The sequence below is a fragment of the Cheilinus undulatus genome, linkage group 5, assembly GCF_018320785.1.
Source record: "Cheilinus undulatus linkage group 5, ASM1832078v1, whole genome shotgun sequence".
NCBI lineage: Eukaryota > Metazoa > Chordata > Actinopteri > Labriformes > Labridae > Cheilinus > Cheilinus undulatus.
Genome location: NC_054869.1, coordinates 3,272,852 through 3,298,551, shown reverse-complemented (window position 1 = coordinate 3,298,551; position 25,700 = coordinate 3,272,852). Strand labels below are relative to the sequence as shown.

Sequence of the window (25,700 nt, the reverse complement as noted above, 5' to 3'; positions counted from 1 at the left end):
GCCCGGTTAGAAAGTGACAGGACCAATCAGCGACGAGGGGCAGTACTTTCAGGCGCAACGGAGTCGTGACTTAAGCAAACAGCAACAAGAGGCTGATGCAAATATGGTGGAATTGATTAGCATTGATGCTGCTAAAGCGCCAGTTTTATCAGAACGACATTTCTTTGTTAAAAGAAGAACAAAGAACAGCAGTGAGTTGTTTTCTTTTCAAAAACTACAAAAGTCGAGTACTGACATGTCTACAGTCGCCATGGTTCATGTTGTGCAGTTCTCTATGGAGTTTATTCCTCAGTCGGGGCTATGTCAATAGTTTTGTTGCTCTGATTGGCCTGTAAAGATGTGACAGACAGAACAGTTATCCAATCACACACAGCCTCTGCCCTGTCCAAAACACTTAGTATTAAAGGTTTACCAGATGGATGTGTAAAACAAATCCATCTGGCATGGCAGGTTAATGAAAGAGGAAAAGGGCCACTTCTTTTTTTTTTTCTTTTTTTTGTACTTGTAAGAAAAAGTCGGAATTCTGAGATTGAAGTCAAAAGACTTTTCCCATGGAATTCTGATGTTTTGTTTTGTTTTGTTTTTTTGTCGCAGAAGTCTGACTTAATCTTGTCTAATTTCGGACATTTTTTCAGTGGCCCTAGTCCCCTTCCATAAAAAGGGGGAAATATACTGGCAAAAAAGTGGAAAAAAGGGTTATGAGAGGTCATGCTCATGCTATTAGCCCGTCTCTTGACCTTTTGTTGACCTTAGAAGAAGAGACAAAGTCTGATCCATAGACCACTGTGGCTGATAGATTTGGTAAACTGTCCTCACAATGAACAAAGAAACATTTAACTGACTGTTAACTTTCAATAAAGGCAGTGACATCAGCTAATGTTACAGGTCCCAGAGCTAAGACCATGTATACAGTTAATAATGTTTAATTCTGTCTCTGATCCTGGGTGACACTGTAAAACAGTATAACAAAGAAGAGAGGCAGAGACGTGGCTTTAGTTGTTTCGTTGCTGTGGATACAATGCTTTATTTAACACATTTTCTCCCATAAACTTATTTATTTGCATTACTATGCTGTATGACGAATGTCCATTTGACATAAATGTAGAAATAGTTTTCTCACGTTTCTGTAAATATACAACTTCACCTTAACTATTATTTCACATCAACTTCACAGAAAAATGTCTTTTAATGTCACCTTTTACTATGCACTTAAGCACTTTATCAACTAACATTTCCTTTGTTTTAGAAAACCTTTCTTATTTAAACCCTGCTGGTTAAGTTCAATAAGCACTGGGGAAAACATTAAACACAACTTATTCAGCAAAATGGAATGGATATGCGTGTGCACGCGCGTGCGCGCGAGTATATGCGTGTGCGTGTGTGCGCGTGCGTGTGTGCGCAGGTATGTGTGGTGTGTGTTCAGGTGTGTCTCTGTATGATTTGTAAATGATCCTAACTACTAAAGTGCATCTTTAACACAGACACAAAAGCACTGCTCAGGAAAAGCATACAAGCATACAAGTAACGCTGAAACTAACATTAAACTTAAGCAACAACACATAAGCCAAAACAGAGCTTGAAACTAATGTTGTAGCAACCGCTAGCTTGTTAGCATTCCCACCTTAGCGCTAGCTGATAACACTGTACACTCTTTCACTTGGCATAACGGCTTTTCCTGTTAACATTACGACCCAATCTACATGTTTATAACCCGACACATTGTATTAGTGAATGAAACGCTGTCACTTCAACTTGTTTTGTACTTTACAAACCTGTAAAACAGTATAACAAAGAAGAGAGGCAGAGACGTGGCTTTAGTTGTTTCGTTGCTGTGGATACAATGGAGGCAAGATGGCGGCTCTACTGTATTCACACTCTGCAGAAGCCGAGCCCGTCCCATACTGCCCCTACTGGTCTGGAGGTGCATACAGATTTGTATTCATAGTCCAAAAAAAAACTATTAACTGTGCTTTAAATAATAATTTGACAGAAGAAAAATTAAGGAAAAATTTTTAAAAATTATACCCCACATGTGACCACACATTAGTGGGCGTCACACTAACAACAGACTGGACTGAGATGAACTGCTCTGTGATTTCTTATTGTAGTGTTAGAGGGGCGGGGCCATTCCCCACTGTGGACTGGTGACATCATGAGCCCACATATTGGCCCCGCCCACATTAAATCAGCCAGGAAAGAGGTGAAAAACTTTTTGAACAATGTCAATTCAAGACTCAGTCACATGTAGATCTCAGTGTTTTCACATGTTTACAGCAACCATATTCCAACATATCTAGTGCATTAAGACAAAAACTTTGGATTTCACTTTACAGGGTCTTTAAAGTGGCAAGAGCTTGTGGGAAAAAGTGATGAAAAGTGGTTAAAATGTGGCAAAAATGGTTTAAAAAAGGCAAATTGGGTAAAAAAAAAATTGCACACAATGATGAAAAGTGACAAACAAAGGGTCAAAAATGGGCTGAAAAAGTGGTTAACAGAGATTAAAAAGCGGCACAAATAAACAACTTTAACATCAGACCCAGTACTGGCATGGCTCATCTTTCAGCTCCATAATGGAGTAACTGTTAGCCAGGATGCTAGCACCAATGCTACTGAGCCAACACACACACTGATACCATCACAGCTGGGGAGGGGCCACTCTCTGGGTTAGTCAGGGGCCCAGCCAAATCTGTAGGCGGGCCTGTCCAGGACTCTGGGTATTGTTTTATGTTTTAGCAAAGATTGCAGATAAATTGTGTTTTTTTCTGAAAAAGAGATTCTTTTACGTGTGCTCTTATCACCGTTTGACACTCAGGTAGCTCATGGTGAGTCCAACTTGGATACTTCTGACAGGGGATTTAACAGGAAGCCTAAGTAGACAAACAAATACAGTGCAGTTAATGCAGTATTTGTATTTACAGTCATAGTACTGGGTTAAGTCTAGTCCTGTGCCTCTCTGTTTATAATGTCATCATCAGAGGTGTCTAAAGTATTCACATTCATTCCTCAGGTAGAAGTATAGATACTAGGGTTTAAAAAGACTTCAATAGAAGCTGAAGTATCAACTCAAGCTTTTTACTCAAGTAAAAGTGTAAAAGTACTGGTTTCAAAACTACTTAAAGTATAAAAGTAAAAGTAATAAAGGGGTAAAAATTCCATTAAGGACAAAAGCTTAGGCCGTGCCACAGGGGCCAATTCTCTTCTACCATTCATTTCTACCATTCATTTCTACCATTCATTTCTACCATTCATTTCTACCATTCCATTCCATTCTACCATAGTCACTACCCCACCTCCCCCAAAACATTTTTCTAAAGGCCATAATGACTAATGTTATATGAAAATGTTAATGTTGAAAAATTTGGGATGCAGCTATTTCAGCCGTATTTATGCCCATTGAAAATGAACACATTTTAGTACAATGCAGATACATTCAAGAACCACACATGTGTACTACTGAGCATTAACGTGTTTCAGGATGATGTGATGACTAGTTGCCTCTAAGTAGTGGTCCTCCTGGCTACCAACCTCCTCACTGGTGCTTGGTTGGGACATTTCGCTCGAGTTCTCTTGAGTCTCTGCCACAGACATCTTCATACTAGGCTACATTCACCTGATATTTCCTTGCTGGAGTGTGACGTGATCTGTGTCATGTGCGCAGGTGCGATGGATCGCGTACAAACCAATAGGGTGTCAGAATGGTGTTATGTCTATACTTCTCATCCAACCACAATCAAATTCACTCTATCCAGATGGCGTGATTTATCTGGATGGTTTTTTGGGTTTTTTATTTGTGTTTTGTTGAACGATGACAAGCTGGAATGAAAACAAGCTGAAATGAAGTAGCAGTAACGAGGCTATTTTTAAAATGTAAGGAGTAGAAGTAAAAAGTTGGCTGAAAAATATTTACTCCAGTAAAGTATAGTTACCCAAAATTTCTACTTAAGTAAGGCAACAAAGTATTTGTACTTAGTTACTTGACACCTCTGCTCATCATAACATCACAATGTCATCAGTCACAACACAAACCTGGACCTACGGCTGCCTAACCTGATGGATAAAAACAGACTAAAATAATATTGTGGTCTGACCTGGCCTCAAAGGACTTCAGGGTGCTGAACCACCCAGCCCCTCTTCCCCCAGTTAAACACATGTATCTTTTTTCTAAGGTGGCTGTTTTTAACAGCTCAGTGCATCTGTGGCATTCTTTCTGCAACTTAGGCGCAGGAAAAATCATGAATAAATTAGATATCTAGGACAGAAATGACACTCTCTAAATTTCAGTGTTACATCACATTTATGCTGACTCTGCTGAAAAAGACACTGAAACACCAAATGAGTAAAAGAGTGCATCTAAAACCTCTGAGGCTTCAAACTTTCAACTCCTCCTCCTCCTCCTCCTCTCGCTCTCCTTCCCTCTCTCTGTGCAGTAACAGCAGCACGAGCTGTGGAGCTGCCACACTTTGAAGAAACTCCTCCGATCAGAAGCTCTGTGCTGGAAAACAAAAACAGTTTCTTTATTTTTTTTAGATTTTATTAAAATAATTTATTTTGCATCATGAAGGGACCCTCTCCTCACGCCCTGCTGCTGTCTTTTCCTTTCCTCTGTTGCTTCCTCTGCGGGGCTTTTGCTCAGGAGGCTACAGGTGGGGATGACGCTCTCCGGAGGGGGTTGACATGGCAACATAACGGGCAGGTTTTCAGCATCCTGAGCCGCGGCTCTCAGTACCGTCCCCGTCCATCAGCTAGGAGGATAGCAGGGTCACCCCGCCGCAGTAACCCCGTGGTCGTCCTCAGCAGTGGTAATGACACGGCCCCCGCTGCGTCCCGGGGGTCCCCACGGGTCCCTGCAGCCAGCAGCAGTGCGCAATTACGCATGCTGGCGCGTCAGCAGCAGCAAGCAACCGGCGGCGAGGGAGACTCTGCAGCGGTCAGAAGGGAGGACATGATGGTCGGAGACGATCCCTACAACCCATACAAGTCCTCCAACTACTATCCCTACTACAACTACTACAACTCTTACTACAGACCCAGACCACGGGTCCAGGAACGGCACGGGTACGGGACCAGCTTTCACCAAAACGGTACGAAAAACATACTCTGATACCCGTGTCCTTTTCTTTATAGCTTTCTGTTGTCCTCAAAAACAACAAAAAAAGTCTTAGTTATGAGTCTGTCAGCTAAAAATAATCAAACACCCAGATATGAATAAAGTTTGTAGTTAAATGTAATTATGTGTTATTAGTCAAACAGGGATTGTCATGTATTTAGACTGGCTCAAACGTAAAAATAAGGCACAAACAAATTAGAATATTAACAAAGGAACTGGCTGCTAGTTTACTAGTTCATGACTGAGTGTCTAACCCTGGTTCAGCTTCAGGACTGAGCATAGGTAACCTTGCACAGCAGATGGATAGCCTGTTTCCTTGTTTTTCACTGGCGAATCCATCTTGCAAAGCTCCCATCTGAACCGTTATGGAGCTATTATTGTTGCAAAAGTATTTGCAAATATGAACATTAATCTGCGCACAAATCCACAAATGCGTGCACAAATCTGCAAATATGTAGACCAATTTGTAATTGTGGACTTAGTTCATTTTGGTTCAGAATCTGCCTCTCACTCATACACACGTGACTTTTTGCAACACTTGTACCACACACGATGTGTCCTCCAATCCATAAGCGTGTACTTGGATCTGTAAGCGTGAAGGTTGGGTTAGGGTTGGGTAAAGGTTTGTTTTTTGCTGGTAACTCTTACGCACTGATCATGAATTTAATCACTCAGGTCAGGAAATGTTTGCAGTGTTTGTTATGCTGAATCAGCATCAGGCCAGAATCCGCGCATGCGCAGGCAGGAGTAGATGACAGGTAGAGGGAGTCTTCACCAGTGGAGGAAGAGTCATCACGCTGGCGCCGTTTGTGCTGCAGGTGCAGGATCAGCACCACACTGGGCAGAGCCAGGTGACTCTGAGGTTTCTAATTTCAGAGTTTTTCTGGTGGCCACAGCAGAACTTTAGTTATCGATTATGTTTATATGTTTGGATTCCTTTGCTGACGGGACTGCAGAGCGATTTTCTATTTTAAGGGGAGCTGACGTAGCTATCGGCGTGATGTCAGAGCTAATAATCAAAATATCAAAATGACTGTTTAGTGCTGAAATGAATATTTCGTCAGGCCGGTCATATTGATCACACATTGATCAAAACAACCGACATATAGGACTTGAAACTAATTTTCAAGTCCTATATGTCTCCTGGCCAGGTAATAAGAAACAAAGTTTTAGAACAGTGCAAGATTCGAACCCATGCCTAGTAGAATGAAACTCCGTAATACTGCCACTCAGCCACTTGATCAACACATCCTCAAAAGCGGAGTAATGTGATTTAGATGTCAACATTAAGCTCCGTGCCAGACCGGCAATCTTTCTCTTCCCCTGTTATTTATATAAATATAAATGTTACAGACCACTCTAACGATCTTTTTGCTAACATCACCCGGCTCATACGGCGTCATACTGGGGATTTCTGTTAAATACAACACAATGAACACCTGTCTTGTAGCGATGGCAATTCAACCACCGCTGTGATACCATTTTGGAGATAAGGAAGTCATTATTTTCTTCACTCTTTCAATGAAAATATGAATCATAACAATAGCAGTATAATACCATAACATTTCTCCTTCCACACTGACGTTTTATAGAGCCCTTACAAGTCTTAACTGCTGCCTCCTGTGTGATGCAGATGTGATGAGAAAGGCAGCCTTGCCTACGAGCCTGCGCTGAGGGAAACAGACCCAGCCTTCACGCTTACAGATCCAAGTACACGCTTATGGATCTGAGTACAAATTGTGCGCGGTACAAATGTTACAAAAGTCACGAGTGTATGACAGCCAACTGAGAGGCAGATTCTGAACCAAAATGAACTAAGTCCACAATTACAAACTGGTCTACATATTTGCAGATTTGTGCACACATTTGTGGATCTTTGTACAAATTTGTAAAACTTTGCACACATTTGCAAATCTTTACACGGATTTGAAGATCTGTACACACATTTGTGGATTTGTGCACAGATCTTTGTACGCATTTGCAAATACTTTTGCAACAATGATAGCTCCATAAACCGTTTGGGCCCCGTTAGAAAGTGACAGGATCAATCAGTGACGAGGGGCAGTACTTTCAGGCGCAGCAGAGTCGTGACGTTAACAAGCAGCAGCAGGAGCTGGTGCATTTATGGAGGAAGAGCTTTGCATGGATGCTGCTAAAGCGCCAGTTTTATCAGAACTTGACGACATATCTTCTTTAAAAGAAGAACAAAGAACAGCAGTGAGTTGTTTTCTTTTCAAAAACAACAAAAGTTGAGTACTTACATGTCTACAGTTGACATGTTTCGCGTTATTCCTCAGTAGCTGTGCACGAGCAGCTCGATAGCAGCTACGTCACGTGTTTTGGTGCTCTTATTGGCCCGTAGAGATGTGACAGACAGAACGTTCATCCAATCACACTCAGAGTTTTTTTCAAAGCCTCTGCCTTTTCTCAAACGTTTTCTATTGAAGCTTTCCCAGATGGATGTGTGAAACAAATCCATCTGGCGCGTCAGGTTAGAGCATAGGTACTGAGTAGCAAATGAGTGAGAAGGAGCTGGACCTCCACTTCATACGGAAAGTCAGACGAGCGCAGCCATATCTCATCTTCTAATACCGGAAGTCACTTGAACTTAACGTCTTCTTCGTTGTTTCCTCCTGTGTTGCTGCCATATTAATTTTTTTGAGTTTTCAGACTAACAAGCACAGCGATTACATATTGATTTTAATAAATCGATTTATGATCAAAATTCAAGTAACACTTTGCACAGACAATATAATATGTGACCACTGCTCTAGAGTCCAGTGGCGGCGTGCTTTACACCACTGCATCCAACGCTTTGCATTGCACTTGGTGATGTATGGCTTGGATGCAGCTGCTTGTCCATGGAAACCCATTCATGAAGCTCTCTACGCACTGTTCTTGAGCTAATCTGAAGGCCACATGAAGTTTGGAGGTCTGTAGTGATTGACTCTGCAGAAAGTTGGCAACCTCTGTGCACTATGCACCTCAGCATCCGCTGACCCTGCTCCGTCATTTTACATGGCCTACCACTTGGTGGCTGAGTTGCTGTCATTCCCAAAGGCTTCCACTTTGTTACAATACCACTGACAGTTGACTGTGGAATATTTAGGAGCCAGGAAATTTCACCACTGGACTTGTTGCACAGGTGGCATCCTATCACAGTACCATGTTGGAATTCACTGAGCTCCTCAGAGCGAGCCATTCCTTCACAAATGTTTGTAGAAACAGTCTGTATGCCTAGGTGCTTGATTTTATACACCTGTGGCCATGGAAGTGACTGGAACACCTGATTTCAATTATTTGGATGGGTGAGTGAATACTTTTGGCAGTATAGTGTACATCAAACTTTTTTTCCTCTGCATATTTCTGAATATCTTAATGTTCTGGGGGCCAGTTGGGAAGATGTGGGGGGCCTGATGTGGCCCTTGGGCCTCCAGTTGATGATCACTGATCTTCATGTTAACTATTGTTTAAACGGGTGTTAGGTACTCATACTTTTAAGGTTGGCCAGCTGTTTGCTAAACAACCATAAATCCCTCGTTCCTTTTCAACATGAGTCTGGCTCTGCTGCAGGTTTCTGCCTGGTTTTGTCTCCTCAGTTATACTAAATGTTGCTCAGCACTGAGCTCATGTTGGGTTAATGTTGGGTTTTTACAGAGGGAGAAAGTAACTAATTACATTTACTCAAATTGCTGTAATTGAGAAGGTTTTTTTTAGGTACTTTTACTTTTTAAGTACATCTTTAAACCAGTACTTCTACTGAAGTAAGTTTTAATCAGAGTGCTTTAACTTGAATACTACACTCTTTTACTTTTCCACCACTGTTGACTCCACAGTAGCACATGGAGAGAATGATTCTCTATCACATCCATTAACTGTAAAAACTGGAGTGTTGAATTATCAGTGCTAAAGCTCAGAGTTGATTTTAAGTGTAACTCCATTCTGATCTTCAGTGTTGAAGTTATTTGTGTGTTGATCCCTCACTTTTAAGTCCAACACTATGATTTCAAATCTGAGTTGATGTGTTAGTGGAATTTCCCATCATGCCCTTAGGTAGAGTGTCTAGTTGTGTTTGGATGTTTATTTTGTGCATTGACCCCTGCTGGGGTTCTTTTTCTCCTGTTTCTGGTGGATTGCTGTTGTTTTTGATGTGAGACACATTTGCACCATGAGTGAAGTTATCCACTGAGTCACCCCAAATTTCCACATACAGCGTGCACGCTGCGCACCGAAGTGCCACAGGTTTGCTCCAACCAAAACGCAAGCAACCTCACCCACTGGAAGCAAGACTAGAGCGCTGCGCTGCGGCACGCAAGCCCTGATCAGCAGGAAGAGATCCCAGGAGAACTACGAGTTCATGCAGGAATAGTATATCAACAGCAGACTATTTTACCTTTTGGAGTTAATTTGTCATCCTTTCCAGTATAAGCCCATGATATTATCACTTCCTCCATTGAGTGAGTACATTAGGAAGTTAAAAGGTTAATGTTTGCTTAAAGGATCTGTGGTTTTATCCAAAATTCTTTGGCTAAATATCTCCAAAAGTTAACTTTTCCTCATCAATGGCGCCATTGTAGCTTTGTGACCCACTGACCTCTCGGTGACCCTTTGTTCTTGCTGCAGGATGAGACATAATGTTGATATAGTGATGATTTACGATCGGGAGTCCGTGCATTGTGTTTTATTTTGAAAGAACCAGATGTTCGACGCTTGTGACTTCCATGGTTGGTGCTTTCTGAACGACAGTGAATTTACAATGTTTGGCAGCGGCTGGCGCTGAAAATAGACCTGCAGCGTATCTGAAACGAAGCGGAGTGAAGTGCCACTCCAGGCACGTGCCGCCACTGGTCTGAAGCGCCAGCTAGGAAATGCTCTGATATACTAGAGAGGGAGCGAAGTGCTCCGTGGTACGATACGCCGGCGTTCTGCTGTGTGCACGCTGTATATGGAAATTAGGGGTTAGAGTTCCTGCAACTTCAGAGGCCCGTACAACGAAGCTGGATTTTCTCTTATCGAGATAACTTCAGGATTAAGCCTGGATTTTCTGTACGACAACACTGGCTCACTTCTGTTTTTTTTTTTTTTTTTTTTTTTTTTAAGATTTATTTTTGGGCTTTTTCATGCCTTTATTAGAGAGAGAGGACAGTGGATAGAGTCAGGGCAGAGAGCGGGGAGAGACATGTAGGAAATAGTGCCACGGGCCAGATTCAAACCCGGGTCGCCTGCATACATGGTGCCGCCTTAACCACTCGACTACCCTCAGCATGCCCCACTGGCTGACTTCTTAGCGGGATAAATCACCGCGGTAACTTATGCTGAACAGCTAACTTGCTCCAGAGCAGGTTATGTTCTGGATACGAGATCAGCGAGTATAAAAGCACCGCCTCCTGACCAATTAGTTCTCTTGGAAAATGGCCTCCTCATTCTTAGAAGATCCTGTAGTTGGTAATCGTGAGAAAAGCGCTTAGGAAAGAAAGAATATTTAGGGATAGATGATAGATCAATTCTGGTGATTTCATCCATACAACAGAGACAGTGTGGAGAGATAAAGCCTTGTCACTCGCCACTTTGATGTATGTTCTTATATTTGATCTTCACTTGTTCCCAAGTCCTTTTGGCTCCACTAGGCTTGCATCTGAAATAATGGGGTTAGTAATAATGGTCACACATGGCATAACTGCAGAAACATGGATTAATAGAACGCACAACTACTCGAGCCATCATGGTGAGGAATTAATATTACAACACAAAATTGGCTGAGGAAGCTCTGCCCCAAACATCTGTGCTGTAATAAAGTGAAACTGTGTGATCAGAGTGCTGTCCGTTTATATTGTCCGATGAATTAATATTGTATAATCTGATGAATTTACACATTAACAGAGTTGGCAATTTTCTGCCAGCTTTCCTTCCTGGCTTTTGCTGCGGTGACAGTGTTGCTTCAGGCCTGGATGATTGACTTAACTTCCTCATATTTTTTAGGAATGATTGTCTGTTCCCTGCTCTGCAGGGTTTCTCCATGTTTGCGACTGGTCAGATGCTGCAAACACCATGTGAGCGCGCACTGATCCAGATTGGAAAACCCTGGGTGCACTTACAGAGTTGATAACCAGCTTCGTCATACAGCTGATCTGGATTGCGAATGTCTTGATAAGTCAGTCCAGCTAACGGAGAGATATCCTGGGCGTGTTAATCCAGCTTTGTCGTACAGGCCTCAGGTGTTCCTGATGGATGTATACTCTGAGTCTTCATCAGCATGCATTGCCTTTCCATGAGGTTGTCTCTTTGCTTAGTTCTTACCAGAGGAGACCCTCATTACCACAGATGTTCAGGTGACTGCAGCTTTGTCATACTGTAAAAAATTCAACACTAAACACATAAGTTTAGTTAAACTGTATGTGTGAACTAATATAGACACATCTGAAGTTATATTTAACTTTATATGAGTCTGTAAATGTTTGCAGTGTTTCTTAATTTACTACAGAGGTGGGACTTTACCTGAACAGCCTGGTCGGAGATTTATTCTCTTGTTGATCTTAAATAACAACTTCCTAGTATTTACACCGGTGATACTCAACATGTGGCTCTTTTGTGATGATTTGTGGCTTTTTTATGTATAAATTTGAAATATTATTCCCCCAGAAACCCTTAAAAAGGAAAATTTTACCTCAGAAATTAACCATTGCAAGTGACATTAATCAGTTTGTTTCCTACACTTACACAGTAGGCTCTAATTGTCAACCTCTGTTTTTGGCTGCATATTTCCATTGCCCTTATTTGCAATTTTTTTGCTATTTTATTTTCATTTTTACTGCTTTTAGTCCATTTTTGACACTTTTATCCAGCTTTTTGCAATTTTCTGCCTGTTTTTTTCGCCTTTTTGCTAATTTTTGCAAATTAAAGCTGCCTTTTGCAATTAAATGCCATTTTTCCAATTTTTCCAATTTTAACCACTTAGATTGTGGCTCTTGCAAACGTATTTTTTAACAATTTGTCTCTTTGGTTGAGCAGGGTTGAGTTACACTGCTTTACACAGTACTCAGTACTTAAAGTAAACTTTAAATTGAATACATTTTACTTTTACTTGAGTGTTTTTATAGACCGGTACTTTTACTTTTCAAAATAGTTCTATGTGCTTCACATCCTCATGTTTCAAAGTGTAATCACTAGAAATGTTCTTCTTGAAAAGATGAGTAAGATTAGATTCCCTTTCACCATTATTAGAAGTCCCACCCCTTCTCCATTTTGATTGGCCAGTGGAGAAGAAGTTACACTGATCAGAGCAACAGTGTTCCTTAAGTTGGACTGTTTTTCACTGAGTGGATGGTGACAAAAACAGCTGATGCTGACGGTATTAGGGGCGGAGCTCCACACTCTGCATAAAGGGGGCGGAGCAATGCAGCAACGGGTGGTGCATTGCTGTTGAACGATTTCCCCTCGCTCTGTTATCACCTGTGTGTAGTAGAAGATGATCAGAAAGAGAGGAAGAAAAAGAAGCACAGTCCCTCTGTTCATGCGTAACAGTGAGACGCCTAATGTCAAATATCAACCTTATCAGTGACCGTTTCCTGCAGCTGATGCTGTCTATGTTATTCTAAACTCTAATTATGATTGCATTACACACCAATAACAGCCCATCCTGCATAAATCAGCTGTTGCAGTCTAATCCATGAATTCTGAGTGACACATGATAAACCTAAGTTGTGTTATTCATTGAATGTATGGCTAAACAGTATGGAGCTATTGTTGCTGCAAAACTATTTGCAAATGTGAACACAGATTTGTACGCAAATCCATATATAGGTTAGAAAATGCATGCACAAATCCAAATGTGTGAATAGACCTGCAAATGTGTGCAGTTTTGCACATTTGTTAAAAGATATGCAAATTTGTGTAGATCTGTGCACACATTTTCAGATTTGTGTACAGACGTGTGTATGCATTTGCAAATAGTTTTGCAACAATGATGGCTCCATACAGAGGTGTTGCAAAAGTCATGTGTGTATGACAGTCAGATTTCAGTTGAAACTGACAGCTAGAGAGTATTTTTGACAACTTAAAGCAAAAAGAGCAGATTTTCTCAACCAGAATGAACTAAGGATTAGATAGCGTTTGTAGATCTTTGTACAAATTTACATATCTTGTAAAAAGATTTGCATGCATTTGCAGATCTAAACATGCAAATCTTTTTAGATCAGTAAACACACTTGCAGATATGTACATGCATTTGTGGATTTGTGCATGCATTTTCAAACCTATATATCTATCTACACATCTGAAAATTTGTGTACAGATCTGTGTGCACATTTGCAAATAGTTTTGCATCAATACTTGCTCCATAAAATAGTACTGACAAAATCAGGCATATGAACTTGGAGACAGAGCAGAAGCACATTTCATTATAAGAGTCAAATACTGTATTTGTATAAAAAACTTCCCCATAAACGGAGTTTCACTGAAGGTGCATTTAAGTGTGTGTGAAAGTGTGAAAGGCCAAAACACAGGGAAAAACCTCAGTCTTTAAAAATATGCATGTTGACCTTACTCTGGCAACAATCCTGCTCCCTGCTGAACTAACAGTTAGCTGCATCTTCACTGCTGAGTAACTAGGCTAGTTTTGTGTAGGTTTTTATGTTGCCATGCAAACACAATTTAACCAAAAAAGGGTCATTTATCAAATATATATTAAAAAAAACAACAACCCTGAAAAAGTAGCTTTCTCACTTGATGCATGATGCTAGAATAAATTGGAATTTGTTACATTTGTGTAGTGGTAGGACCCAGGATGCGGAGGCGGAGAAGCAGGTTTTAACAGTTTTATTGTGCAGGTAAGTGGGAAAGGGAGGGGGGATTCCAAAAGTCCGAGAGGGTGAGAGAGTGCTGGAGCTGGCTGCGGTGATCTGGGCAGGAGGCACTGGAAAGGAATGGAGAGGCACGTTAGAAATGAGCACAGGAGAATACAAGCACCGGAGATTACTCAAAACAATCATCAAATAAACACTGGTGAACTTCTCTGGAGGATCTCGTGAGAGAAGGAGCCTAGAGCTGATGTTTACCGTGAGGTAAGTTAGGCAAGACTCAGGCGCCGTAGAGAGCCGCAGCAGGTCTTAAGTAGTGCTCTTGATGAGTGATTCGCTGCAGGTGTGAACTCTCCACAGCACCGGGGGGGGGCGGGTCGGAAGCCTCAGGAAGAGCAGAGAAAGTTAGCAGCCAGTCACAGCCTCCGGAAACCGGAAGTTTCACAAAATAAAATGAACTATACAAAGTAAAACACCACAGAATTTTGTTTATAGTGGGTGAACTTAATCTGCATCCTAATCTTGGTAACCTTTAAATACCAATCATCGCTGTAAATACTTGAATTAAACAAATAAACATCAGAAAATTGACTCAAGCCTTAAAACAAAACTGAAACAGGGCTTTAATTGTGGTTTAGTGACTGCTTACATGAGCTCTAAACCCTAATGCAAGTGAAGCTCTTGAATTAAGTCTCAGTTTTCCATCTTTTAAATCTGCTCTTATCTTTTCCAGCAGGAGCTGTGAAGTTTTTCAGCAGAGATCTTTCCAGAACAAAGTCTTTTAGCATTCAAGTTTTACTTGTACTAGCTGGGAAAGGACTGTAGCCCTTTAAAACCTGCAGGAGCACCAGCCCTTCCATTGCATATCTATTTTAACCACGGGGAAAATTGCAACCAAATGAAATAGAGCAATAATTCTTTTTGCATATAAAACTGGAGGACTAACACTAACATATCACACATTCATTGAGTCCCAGAGTTCTGTTTCCTTCCAGAAATATCCTTCCTTCTTTTGCAGAAATCTAGTGAAAAGCGCATGCTTTTATATAATCCAGACCGCTGCCTTTCACAGCGCTTCCTACTTTACGTGTATGTGATGACATATGATGGCGTTTGTCTGCACACGGTCTTCTGCAAACGTACATGCTCAAAAGTATCTGGCACACTTAGAGGTTTTATTGCACTACTATTGATAGTTTATTTTTTATAAACGTGGGTTTTTTTTTTTGTTTTTGCCTTCTATGGTAGCTCATAAAGGGTTACACAGCCTGGAGCCGGGGCTGACACTGGCAAGCTAGCAGCTTATACACACACATGGGCACAGAAATGGACATCCATAAAGAAAGCAAAGGCACTGGAGGGGTCACCATTCTTAAGCCAATCTGGACCAACCATTGACCGGGTATTAAGATGGACAGGGCTCCGTAGGTAGAGTCGGTCGCAATCAGGAGGTTGTGGGTTTGATCCCAGCTCTGGCAGTTACATGTCGATGTGTCCTTGGGAAAGACACTTAACTCCAGTTTGCTGAGGTCAGATGTGACTTTGTTTTTGCAGTCTTTATCAGAGAAGAGAACATCATGCTATGGTTGATTCTGAGCAACTGAACCTATCAGGAGTCATTTTATACCTCATCATTAGTGATGTTACGTGCTTCAAAGCGTGTGTCGAGTGATCCAGGAAGTGTTTCCACGCCATGTGTACTGAGGCTTTTATTGTTTTAGATGAGTGACATCATTGGTGACGTCTGAAGCCTCGCCGCCCCGCCACATGACTGGTTTGGCTAGTGGTTCAGATCTTTGTGTGAGGTTTGAGAGCAATATAAACCCCATGGGTTCAAAATGTGTGGTTATGATAGAGGAGATTTTGGGTTAGTTTTGTATATTTTGGAGAGTAGGACAGTCAAACCAATGCCATTTACCAAGTGACACAGAACACGAATATTACCCCTACTGCAGGGGTCATCAAGTACATCTGCACAAGGGCCAGATTTAGGCTTGACAGAGACCCTGGGGGTTGGACTTTCAAATACACAGAAATTAAATAAATAGTTTGGTTTGATTAACATATCATATTATTGTTTTTCCTTTCAAAACACAGGAATTTTTAGGCATTAGCAGTGACTACCTATAATGTAGCAGGCCACAAGGAGACAGGCCCGCCCACAGTGTTGGCTAGACCCCTGAAAATCAAAGAGAATGGGCCCTTCCCAATTATGATTTAGCACCAATATTAACTCTTTCTTGACAACTTTAAGCCCTTTACACCACTTCATTTGGCCATTTCAAAACATTTTTTGCCACTTTTAACCCACTTTTTTCACTTTTTACCCATTTTGCCACTCTTTAGTCCCTTTCACTACTTTGCCAGACTATTGTTGCTACATTTTTGCCACTTTAATCCCATTTGTGATACTTTTTGCCCCTTTAACCCAGTTTTTGCTTTACTTTAACCCCTTTTAAACCACCTGTCCTGCATGTTTTATCCCCCTTGTTCCACTCTTGTATCCACTCTTGCCACTTTTCATCTATTTTTGCCACCTTTAAAAAAATATTTACTAATAATGGCTGACAAGTGAATTTCTGTAAAACAGATGAAATGATGAAAAAATGTGCAGTCATTCTGAAATATTAATTGTTTTTGGGGTGGACATTTAAAGCTAAGAGATACCCTTAAAACCAAAACATCTTCTCTGCTTCATTTTCTGAATTTAATGATCCTCTGGGGGCCGGACGGGGAGCTTTGGGGGGCCTGAATTGGCCCTCAAGCCACCAGTTGATGATCAGTGCCCTACTGCCATTAATAGGTTATATGATGCTACCTATATTTATATGTATATGATATAGCAGTCATTATAAACTCACTAAAAATACACTTTAATGATGTAAACAAATTATAGTCATACATTTTTCTCATTATTTAAAGTCATTTCCAAACAGCTGTCACTGAAGCATAATACAGTGTATCACAGAAAACATGGTGAAGATCACAGCTGCCTGTTTCACACTCTTTGGCCTGCAGGTGGTTTCGTGTACACATGAAGCCTCGAGAAATGAACCCTTTTCTGAACTGATTTTCTGGACAGCTTCAATGCTTCATGGACCTTCATCTCACCATCACTACTAATCATGGTTCCACAACTTTCCCAGTCTTTTCTAGTCCCTGTTCCAAGTTTTTTGGAACACGGTGCCAGCAAGTATTTCAGTCTGTGTTTATTAAAGTAAGAAAGAAAGGAAACAAAAAGTGTCGTTTTGAACATGAAATATTTTTTGGAATGAGGATTTGTGTTTTACAGCATGGTGCAGGGGCCCCATAGAGACAGCAGGGGGCGCTCAGGTTACACTAACAGAGCCGTTCCCAGTGGATCATCATGTTAATATACCATCAACACCATTTACACATTCATCAAGCACAAAAGAAAGCAAATGATGGAGAGAGGAATCACTGATGCTGCTGCAGAGATATACTGGCTAAATATGGCAAGAAGGCTTTAACAAATCAGTTTGACCCCAGAAAAGCAGACCTTGACCTCTGACCTCTTTTAAAGTTTAATACAAAGCTTTCCTTAAAACAGAGAGGAGTGTACAGGTGAACCTGAGTGCTGTTTTGTCACACCCCTGACTGGACTAAACTCTCCACACCAGCAGGTGGCAGTGTTCTGGATCGTTCCATATGAGATTAGCTGACTTTGATGTTTTCTGTCTTGTTGCAGGACTCCCTGATCTGGTTCCTGATCCGTCCTACATCCAGATCGCCTCCTACGTCCAGAGGATGGCCATGTACAATCTCCGCTGTGCTGCTGAGGAGAACTGCCTCGCCTCGTAAGACCTGAAAAGCAAAAACTGATGAAATTTCCAGTTGGGTTTTAATTCAGAGTTCAGATTTGCACAAAGGATCTTTGTTCTCTGCACCAAACTCACTGGACTGATTTTGTTTCAGGCTGAGGTCATGTTTGTTTTAGAGGTTTACTTAAGTCTTTAAATGTGGAACAAAAAAGTCCAAATGGAGCCACAAATCTTCAGCAGAAACGGATCAAAGTGGCTGAAAAGGAGTGGATGCGCTCTCTGATACTGCTGATTTTGTTCTAATATGCTTGATATTTTTAGACAGACAACTTTAATATTCCAACTGTTCATCATTCCTACCTGTCTCCTGTTCTTGTCTCTCCTTCCTCCTCCAGTTCTGCGGCCTACTCTCAGGATTATGACACCAGGGTTTTGTTGAGGTTTCCTCAAAGGGTGAAGAACCAGGGAACAGCTGACTTCCTGCCCAGTAAACCTCGATATGCCTGGGAGTGGCACAGCTGTCATAAGTAGGTGCTAAAATTATTTTCAGTGTGCTTCTATGGAATGTGGAGTCAACAGAATCAAGCACAAAGTTTTTCTTTTTTTTGCAAAGCTCGATGGAAACTTTCAACAGACAGTTAATATTTTGGCAAATTTTCAAAATCAACACAAAAAGATGACAAGCAATAGTTTCCAAATTGAATATTCAGTCTTGATTTATCTGACCTCAGAACAGTTTTCCATTTTTACCCAGTCTATGTTAAATGAGCTGTGGCTCAGAGGAGATGGCTGTGATTCTGGATCCTGTTCACATATGACTTCTTCTCCTGTCATTTGTGGATGGCACGGCCAACTGTGTTGACAGACAGTGATTTCTGGAAGTGTTCCTGAGGCCATGCAGTGCCTGTTTTTAATGAAGTGGCCCCCGAGGGCCCCAAGATCGTCTGTATCCAATATTGACCATCAGCCTGTCCCCTGTCCACAGAGGTTTCTCCAGATTCTCTGAATCTTTTCATGATATTATGGACTGTAGCTGGTGGTCTTATGGAGAACCTCTCCCCATCTTTACCGCTGAGAGTCTCCGCCTCTCTAAAATGCTCCTTTCATACCCAGTCATGTTACTATCCTGCTGCCAGGTAGTTGTCCATTATTTACAGAACGCTCCTCCAGCGTTTTTTACTGGAACTCCTTACTTTTTGATCCTTTTGGTGGCCCGTACCTGCTTTTTTGAGACGTGCTGCTGCCATAAAATTCCAAATGATCTAATATGTCCATGAAATAGTACAATGTCTCAGTTTAAACGTCTGAAATGTGCAAAAACATTTGCAAATCGTTTTATTCTGCTTTTTAAATTTTACAAAGCAAACCGACTTTTTTGGAGCTGAGGTTGAAGATAAATCGGTCCACACTGATGGATGGTTACACCGCTCCTGTCCTACTTTAATAACGGCTGAAAAGTTTCCTCATAAATGCCTTTTTTGTTCTATGTATTTTATTAAAATGAGAATTTTCTCAAAGACTGTGTGTTGGTTGTTGTTCAGTCACTTCCACAGCATGGACGAGTTTAGCCTGTACGAGCTGCTGGATGCCAGCACTCAGAGGCAGGTCGCTGAGGGCCACAAGGCCAGCTTCTGTCTGGAGGACACTTCCTGTGACCCGGGATACTACCGCCGCTTCGCCTGCACCTCACACACTCAGGTCAGAACTCAGCCTGTATGAATACAGGCCGGATTGTATGGGACTCTGTGGTGACCGACTCTCTTTACAGGCCTAGCTAAAGCGGACACTTCAGGCCCTGCAAAATGTTTTTTGTTTTTGTTCTCTGAATGCCGGGGGAATCGTGTTAATAATGTGAATGTCAACGTTTGATTGTCTGCAGGGTTTGAGTCCAGGTTGTTACGACACCTACAGCGCTGACATTGACTGTCAGTGGATCGACATCACTGATGTCTCTCCTGGAAGATACATCCTCAAGGTCTGGACTGATATTCTTCATATTTCTGAGATTCATACTGAATACTTGTTAGGGCTGTGAAGGACAAGCACGCTTTTCACCAAAAACATCACAGCATGTGGGATATACGTTCAATTTGAGCTGTAAAATACTCTAAATTAACTGTTCTATTGTCTCTACACATTCTAAAAACACAAACAAGCCTGCATGTGTTTATTTATTTTGACAGTGACTGTTGATTCGTTCTACGCCCTGGGCTCTAACTTATTGAAGCGTTTTATCACATTTTTAGTCTGAAAAAGCAACAGTGCCTGTGACTCCTCACTAACCAGTCGTGTTATTGTGAAGAATGAATTTAGCTAAACACTCGAGCTGGGAAGGGAAACATCTAACCTGACACACCAGATGGATTTGTTTCACACATTCATCTGGTAAACCTCTCATAGACGGCGTTTGAGAAAGGGCAGAGCCTTTGAAAAAAAAACCTCATCTGTCACATCTTTACGGGCCAATCACAGCAACAAAACACGTGACGTAGCCGCTACCGAGGAGTAATCTCCATAGAGAACTGCATAACGCGAACAATGGCGGCTGTAGACATGTCAGTTCACGACTTTTGTCGTTTTTTTGAAAAGAAAACAACTCACTGCTGTTCTTCGTTCTTCTTTTAATGAAAAAATGTCATCAAGTTCTGATAAAACTGGCGCTTTAGCAGCGTCCATGCTAATCTCTTCCACCGTAATTGCTGCTTGCTTACCTCACGACTCCGTCGCCCCTCGACGCTGATTGGTCCTGTCACTTTCTAACTGGGCCTTAACCTTTCAGACGGGAGCTTTGCAAGATGGATTCACCAGTGAGAAACAAGGAAACAGGTGAATGCATCTGCTTTGCAAGGTTATGAAACATCTCTATTAGAGGCTCTGAAAGTAAAGGAAGAATGGATGAAGATGGATGCCAGTTATGTTATCCTACCTGTTTTCATGAAGCCACAGCTGATCAGTCTTTCCACCAGTGAAGCTGTAGCTGTGTGCAAGGAATATAATGTTGGACAGCACAATGAGAAAATGCATGGCACCTTTTTGCTCCAGAGGCATAAAAGCACTATGAAAGCACTGATCTCTACCGAGCGTGGGGCCTTTATTTATTTATTTATTTATTTTTCTGATCTAAAAACCTGATGATAATTTGCTCTAAGCACTGATTCTGTTGGTTTTTTATACTGTAGACAAACCATATTATACAGGATTTGCACCATTTGTTGTTGACAGAAGGCTTAAGAGGAGTTGACGGTGGTAACTGTGTCAGTGCCTTGTTTGCAGCACCATAAATTGTCTGCTGACTGCAGCGCTGCTTAAGCTATCTGCCAGTGATCGGCATGGTGTTTTTGATGAATGAAAAATAAATGAACACATAAAAAATCAAGGTCACTATCAAAATAATCTTATGGGTCAGATATTGTTCTGCTCTAAAGTCGCTGACTCCTGCTTTAACGGCTTTATTGTTAGTTTTCATATAACTTCTGTTTCAATGGAGAGAAAATGTTAATGCTGACATTTACAACCTTGTTAACAGTCCCTTCTCTCCCTCTGCTGTGATATTGTCCAAACTTGTCGTGCTGTGGTGTCCCTGCAGGTGACAGTAAATCCCCGGCAGCAGGTTCCAGAGTCCAACTTTAACAACAACGTGGTTCGTTGTGATGTTCAGTACACAGGCACCTCTGCTCACATCTCCGGATGCAGCACAACATTGTAAGAAACACTTTCTTCTTCTCCAATTTAGCCCAGTTTAACCAGTTTAACCAGTAACTATGTTTTAAAGCAGGGGTGTCAAACTCAATCACAGTAGGGGCCAGTTTCTGAATTTAGGTCTAACCTGAGAGCCTAACAGGGTCAACACAACCTTAAACTGTCAACCTCATTTTCACCAGTAATAAAATATGAGAAAAAAAAAAACAGTACTAATGATAAATCATTTGAAAATCCCAAAAAGTAAAAATGATAAGTTTAGAGGCTCAAAATCTGAGATAAAAAGTCCAACTTATTAGTCCTAAAGATCAGAACACGATGTCAAAATAGAAAAATAATGTTTTTAAGGACAACTATATAAATGGAAATTTGAAATCATAAGTTTGAAAGGTCAAAATATGACTTAAAATTTTAAATCATAAGTTTAAAAATCAAAATATGACTTAAAAGTTTGAATCATAAGTTTACATATCAAAATATGACTTCAAATTTTAAATTGTTAGTCTGATAGGTCAAAACATGGGATTAAAAAGCCAAAGTTTGGGGTTGAAAAGGTCAAAATATGAGCTAAAATTCAAAATAATGGCTTAAAAAGTTAAAAAAAAAAAAAAAAAAATGACCAAAAATATAAAAAGTAAAAAATTATGAATTTAAAATGTGAATATATGAGAAAAAAAATTTAATCATGAGTTTAAAAGTCAAAACATGGGATTAAAAGGCCAAAGTTAGGGGTTGAAATGGTAATGTATAAAATGTATTGAAAATATGATACAAAATTTAAAATAAAGAATGGAAAACGTAAGAATATGACTTAAGATTTCAAACTGAATCGAAAAGATAAAATACAACATATAAAGTACAATTTATGAGTTGAAAAGGTCAAAGCATTAAATGAAAAGTCCAAATCTTAAGTTTGAGTCATAATCTTCAGATGCAAAATTGAAAATAAGAAATGAAAATGCAAATTAATTTCCCCACATTCTTGACTTTTTATCCAGTTTTTCTCACTTTTTATTTTTTCTGGTTTTTATGGCTTAACAAGGAAATTTTAAATCATTATGGTTAAGTTTACATTTTTATACTGGAGGACATCTGCAAACATACTGGGGGGCCAGGTAGAATACAAATATGATATGATCTTGCGAGCTGCATATAACCGTCCCACGGGCTGGATTTGGCCCCAGCCTTGAGTTTGACACACCTGTTTTTAGGAATATCTACAACTTTGATTCAAAATTAGTTTTACAACATAACTCAATAATTTAGTTCACTACCTTTATTCTCAGCACTTTCCATCTGATTAATGCTTTCGTCCTTTGCAGCTACTGAGATCGACTCTGCAACATGAGCTTGAACACAAACAGTGGAAACGCTGCAGAAGAAGAAGAAGCTTTTACAGTTACCAGTAAATTAAATAATTCAGATAAAGAAAAATGTAGGGGGAAGCTTAGTTTAGATGTTGAGTAAATATTAAGTTATGTTACAGGTTTTGGATTGGGTTGCACCAGCTTTTTATAACTCCAGTGTATAACTGGATTGTTATATTAGCAATCAGTCACGTCCTACTTATCATTATGTTCTGTCACATTTATGTAAGCATAGACTTCTACAGATACCAGATTTCATCGTAAACATGAATTTAAAGAAAGCAAAATAAAAAAGCACACTCCAACAATAATAATATCGAGATATACAATATCAAGATGCACAACAAAAAAAGGCTTTAAAACGGAGTCAGCACTCAAAAAGACCCATTCCATCACATTGCATTGCACCACCATACAAAATGTTATGCTTGTGTTACTTTATGATACACTTTGATATATTTCAATATGATAAAATACGTCACAGTATAATACATTACTTAGTTAGGGGGCATTTCTTCTGGATATCATGTCTGCTGTCATTGTCTTGATCTCTTGGCCTGCAGCCCTGTGCCCATGACTTAGTCACAGCAGTTCTGATATTCTGAACATCACTCCCTTGTCTTGATATTATCAGCAAGGATGAGTTATTTAAAAAATGAATCACCCAAACTGCATGCGCCCAAAAATACATGATAGATTCAGACCAAAATCCTTTCTTAATCCTGCTGTAAAAATAGGACACAGTAAGGGCTGTTACTTGAACTTACAGAGCTTTTGCAGCCAGCCTCGAGTGGACAGTGGAGAACCTTTGGGTTTTCTTACCTCAGCACCGGCTCTTCTTTTACACATCAGATAGTTGCTGCTTGGTCTGAAGTTACAAAAATCTGGTGCAACCTGATGCTTTTATTTTGTTTTAGATTGTTCAGGTTCATTATTCTATTTACAAATTCAAAAGCAGAGATTCTGTTCTTTTATGCACATCTTTCTGACAGCATGAGTTAGTGGTCGCTTGTTTCATAAACTTTGCACATGTTCAGCAGCAGTTTTGTTGTTTTTTTCCTTTAATTTACTTTTTCTTGTGTTATGGGGAATTTTTCTGTCAGTTTCCTTGATTTCATATTTTAGATTAAAATAGATATCCAAACCAGGAAAGCTGTTTTTAATCGGTGTCCCAAAATTTTCTGATATCAACATCTCATCATCAAAGTGAAAAAAGCAGAATTAAAAGCCCAGATTAAGAGGTCGTGAATACAAATAGACATTCACGCTCTTCTTGGTCCTGCTAGACTCGGTGCAACATGTGATAAAAGCAAATTTTTATTTTCATGTGTTTATTTTATTTGACAATTTTTGGGAAAGTGTAAAATGACAATGTAACTTTCTAATAATATTTAAAACACAAGGATTTCTTGAACTTCCTGTTAATTACGCCTTCTTCATTTTTTCCTTTTTATTGGTGCTATAGAGGAGGCGTTTGGTTTTTGGTGCTAAATATGATTTTAAAATGTACTTCTTTTAGGTCCTAATACTGCGTTTAATCCAAAGTATGTACCAGAGGAAAAATATATGCTGGCAAAGAGAAATTTTCTCATGCCTGTGTGTCTGTTGTTGTTGATGCTGTATCGACATACACAGTGTGTATACTTTACTGTAACCACACATTACTGCAGAGCTGTATATAAATAAGCTCCTGTTCAGATCAATCTGCCTTACTATGCCACATTAATAAAGTTTGCTTCAATGTTCCCAGAGCTTTTTGTGTGTGCTGACTCAATACAGATGATTCTTCCTGCATTAGAAACTGACACCATTCTGTGATGGGTATTACAGGAATATGTCAGAAAACCATTGTCAGCTAACAGTACGACACTGCATGTACGAATGCAAGTGAAGACTGGCCAGAGCCATGTATCAGCAACATCCAAAACCAACTTATCTGGGCCTGAACTCATCTGACATGGACTGACCCTAAATGGAAAGGTGTGCCGTGGTCTGCTGTCGGGTCCTCCAGGTCAAAGAGTAAAAGGACCGTCAAGACACAGAGTTTAAAAGCCAGCATTCATGAAGGTGTGGTGTTTTAGTGCCCATAGCATGGGTCACGTACACATCTGTGACGGCAGCGCTAATACTGAAAGCTACATACAGGTGTTAGATCAACGTATGCTTCCATCCAGACCGTGTTTTCTTCAGAAACAGTGAGACAATGCCAAGACACAGTTTGCATGAGTTACAACAGCATGGCAATAAAAGGGGGCGGAGCCGGGACTGGCCTGCATGTAGACCGTGGAGCTATTGTTGTTGCAAAACTATTTGCAAATGTGTACACACATTCTTGAATTTGCACATGCATTTGCAAATGCATTTTCAGATTTGTGTTAAGACGTGTGTATGCATTTCCAAATAGTTTTGCAACAATGATGGCTCCATACAGAAATGTTGCATAAGTCATGAGTGTATGACAGAAAGTTGGAAGGCAGATTTCAGTTGTAACTGACAGCTTGAGAGTATTTTGACAGCTTAAAGTAAAAAAAGAGCAGGTTTTCAGAACCAGAATAAATTAAGGATTAGTTAGCATTTGAAGACCTATGAACAAATTTGCTGATGTTGTAACAGACTTGCAAAACCTGGCATGCATGTGCAGATCTAAAAATGCATTTGTAGATCAGTAGATACACTTGCAGGTCTATACGCGTAGTTGTGGATTTGTGCATGCATTTGCATATCTATCTACACATTTGAAAATTTGTGTACAGATCTGTGTTCACATTTGGAAATAGTTTTGCAACAATAATAGCTCCACAGCAGAGCAGACCTGTCTATCATTAAAAATGTGCAAAGCATTACAAAGAACTTTCAGCTGCCAGCTGAGAGGAGGATCAGGGGAGGAGGGTGGAGCTGCATAAAAAAATATGATCAGCCCTTCAATACATTTAAGTGACCTGGAACTTTA

At 40.4% G+C, this 25,700-nt stretch overlaps 1 protein-coding gene across 1 annotated transcript; it reads left to right on the top strand.

Moving 5' to 3' along the window:
* The first annotated feature begins 4,555 nt into the window (after nucleotides 1–4,555).
* LOC121509897 (protein-lysine 6-oxidase-like) lies at nucleotides 4,556–24,491 on the top strand. The gene is made up of 7 exons (XM_041787682.1): nucleotides 4,556–5,081; nucleotides 17,612–17,720; nucleotides 18,080–18,211; nucleotides 19,226–19,382; nucleotides 19,564–19,659; nucleotides 21,271–21,386; nucleotides 22,706–24,491. The coding sequence occupies exons 1-7, from the start codon at nucleotides 4,556–4,558 to the stop codon at nucleotides 22,710–22,712; spliced, it is 1,143 nt and encodes a 380-aa protein (XP_041643616.1). The 3' UTR covers nucleotides 22,713–24,491.
* The last annotated feature ends 1,209 nt before the right edge of the window (nucleotides 24,492–25,700 follow it).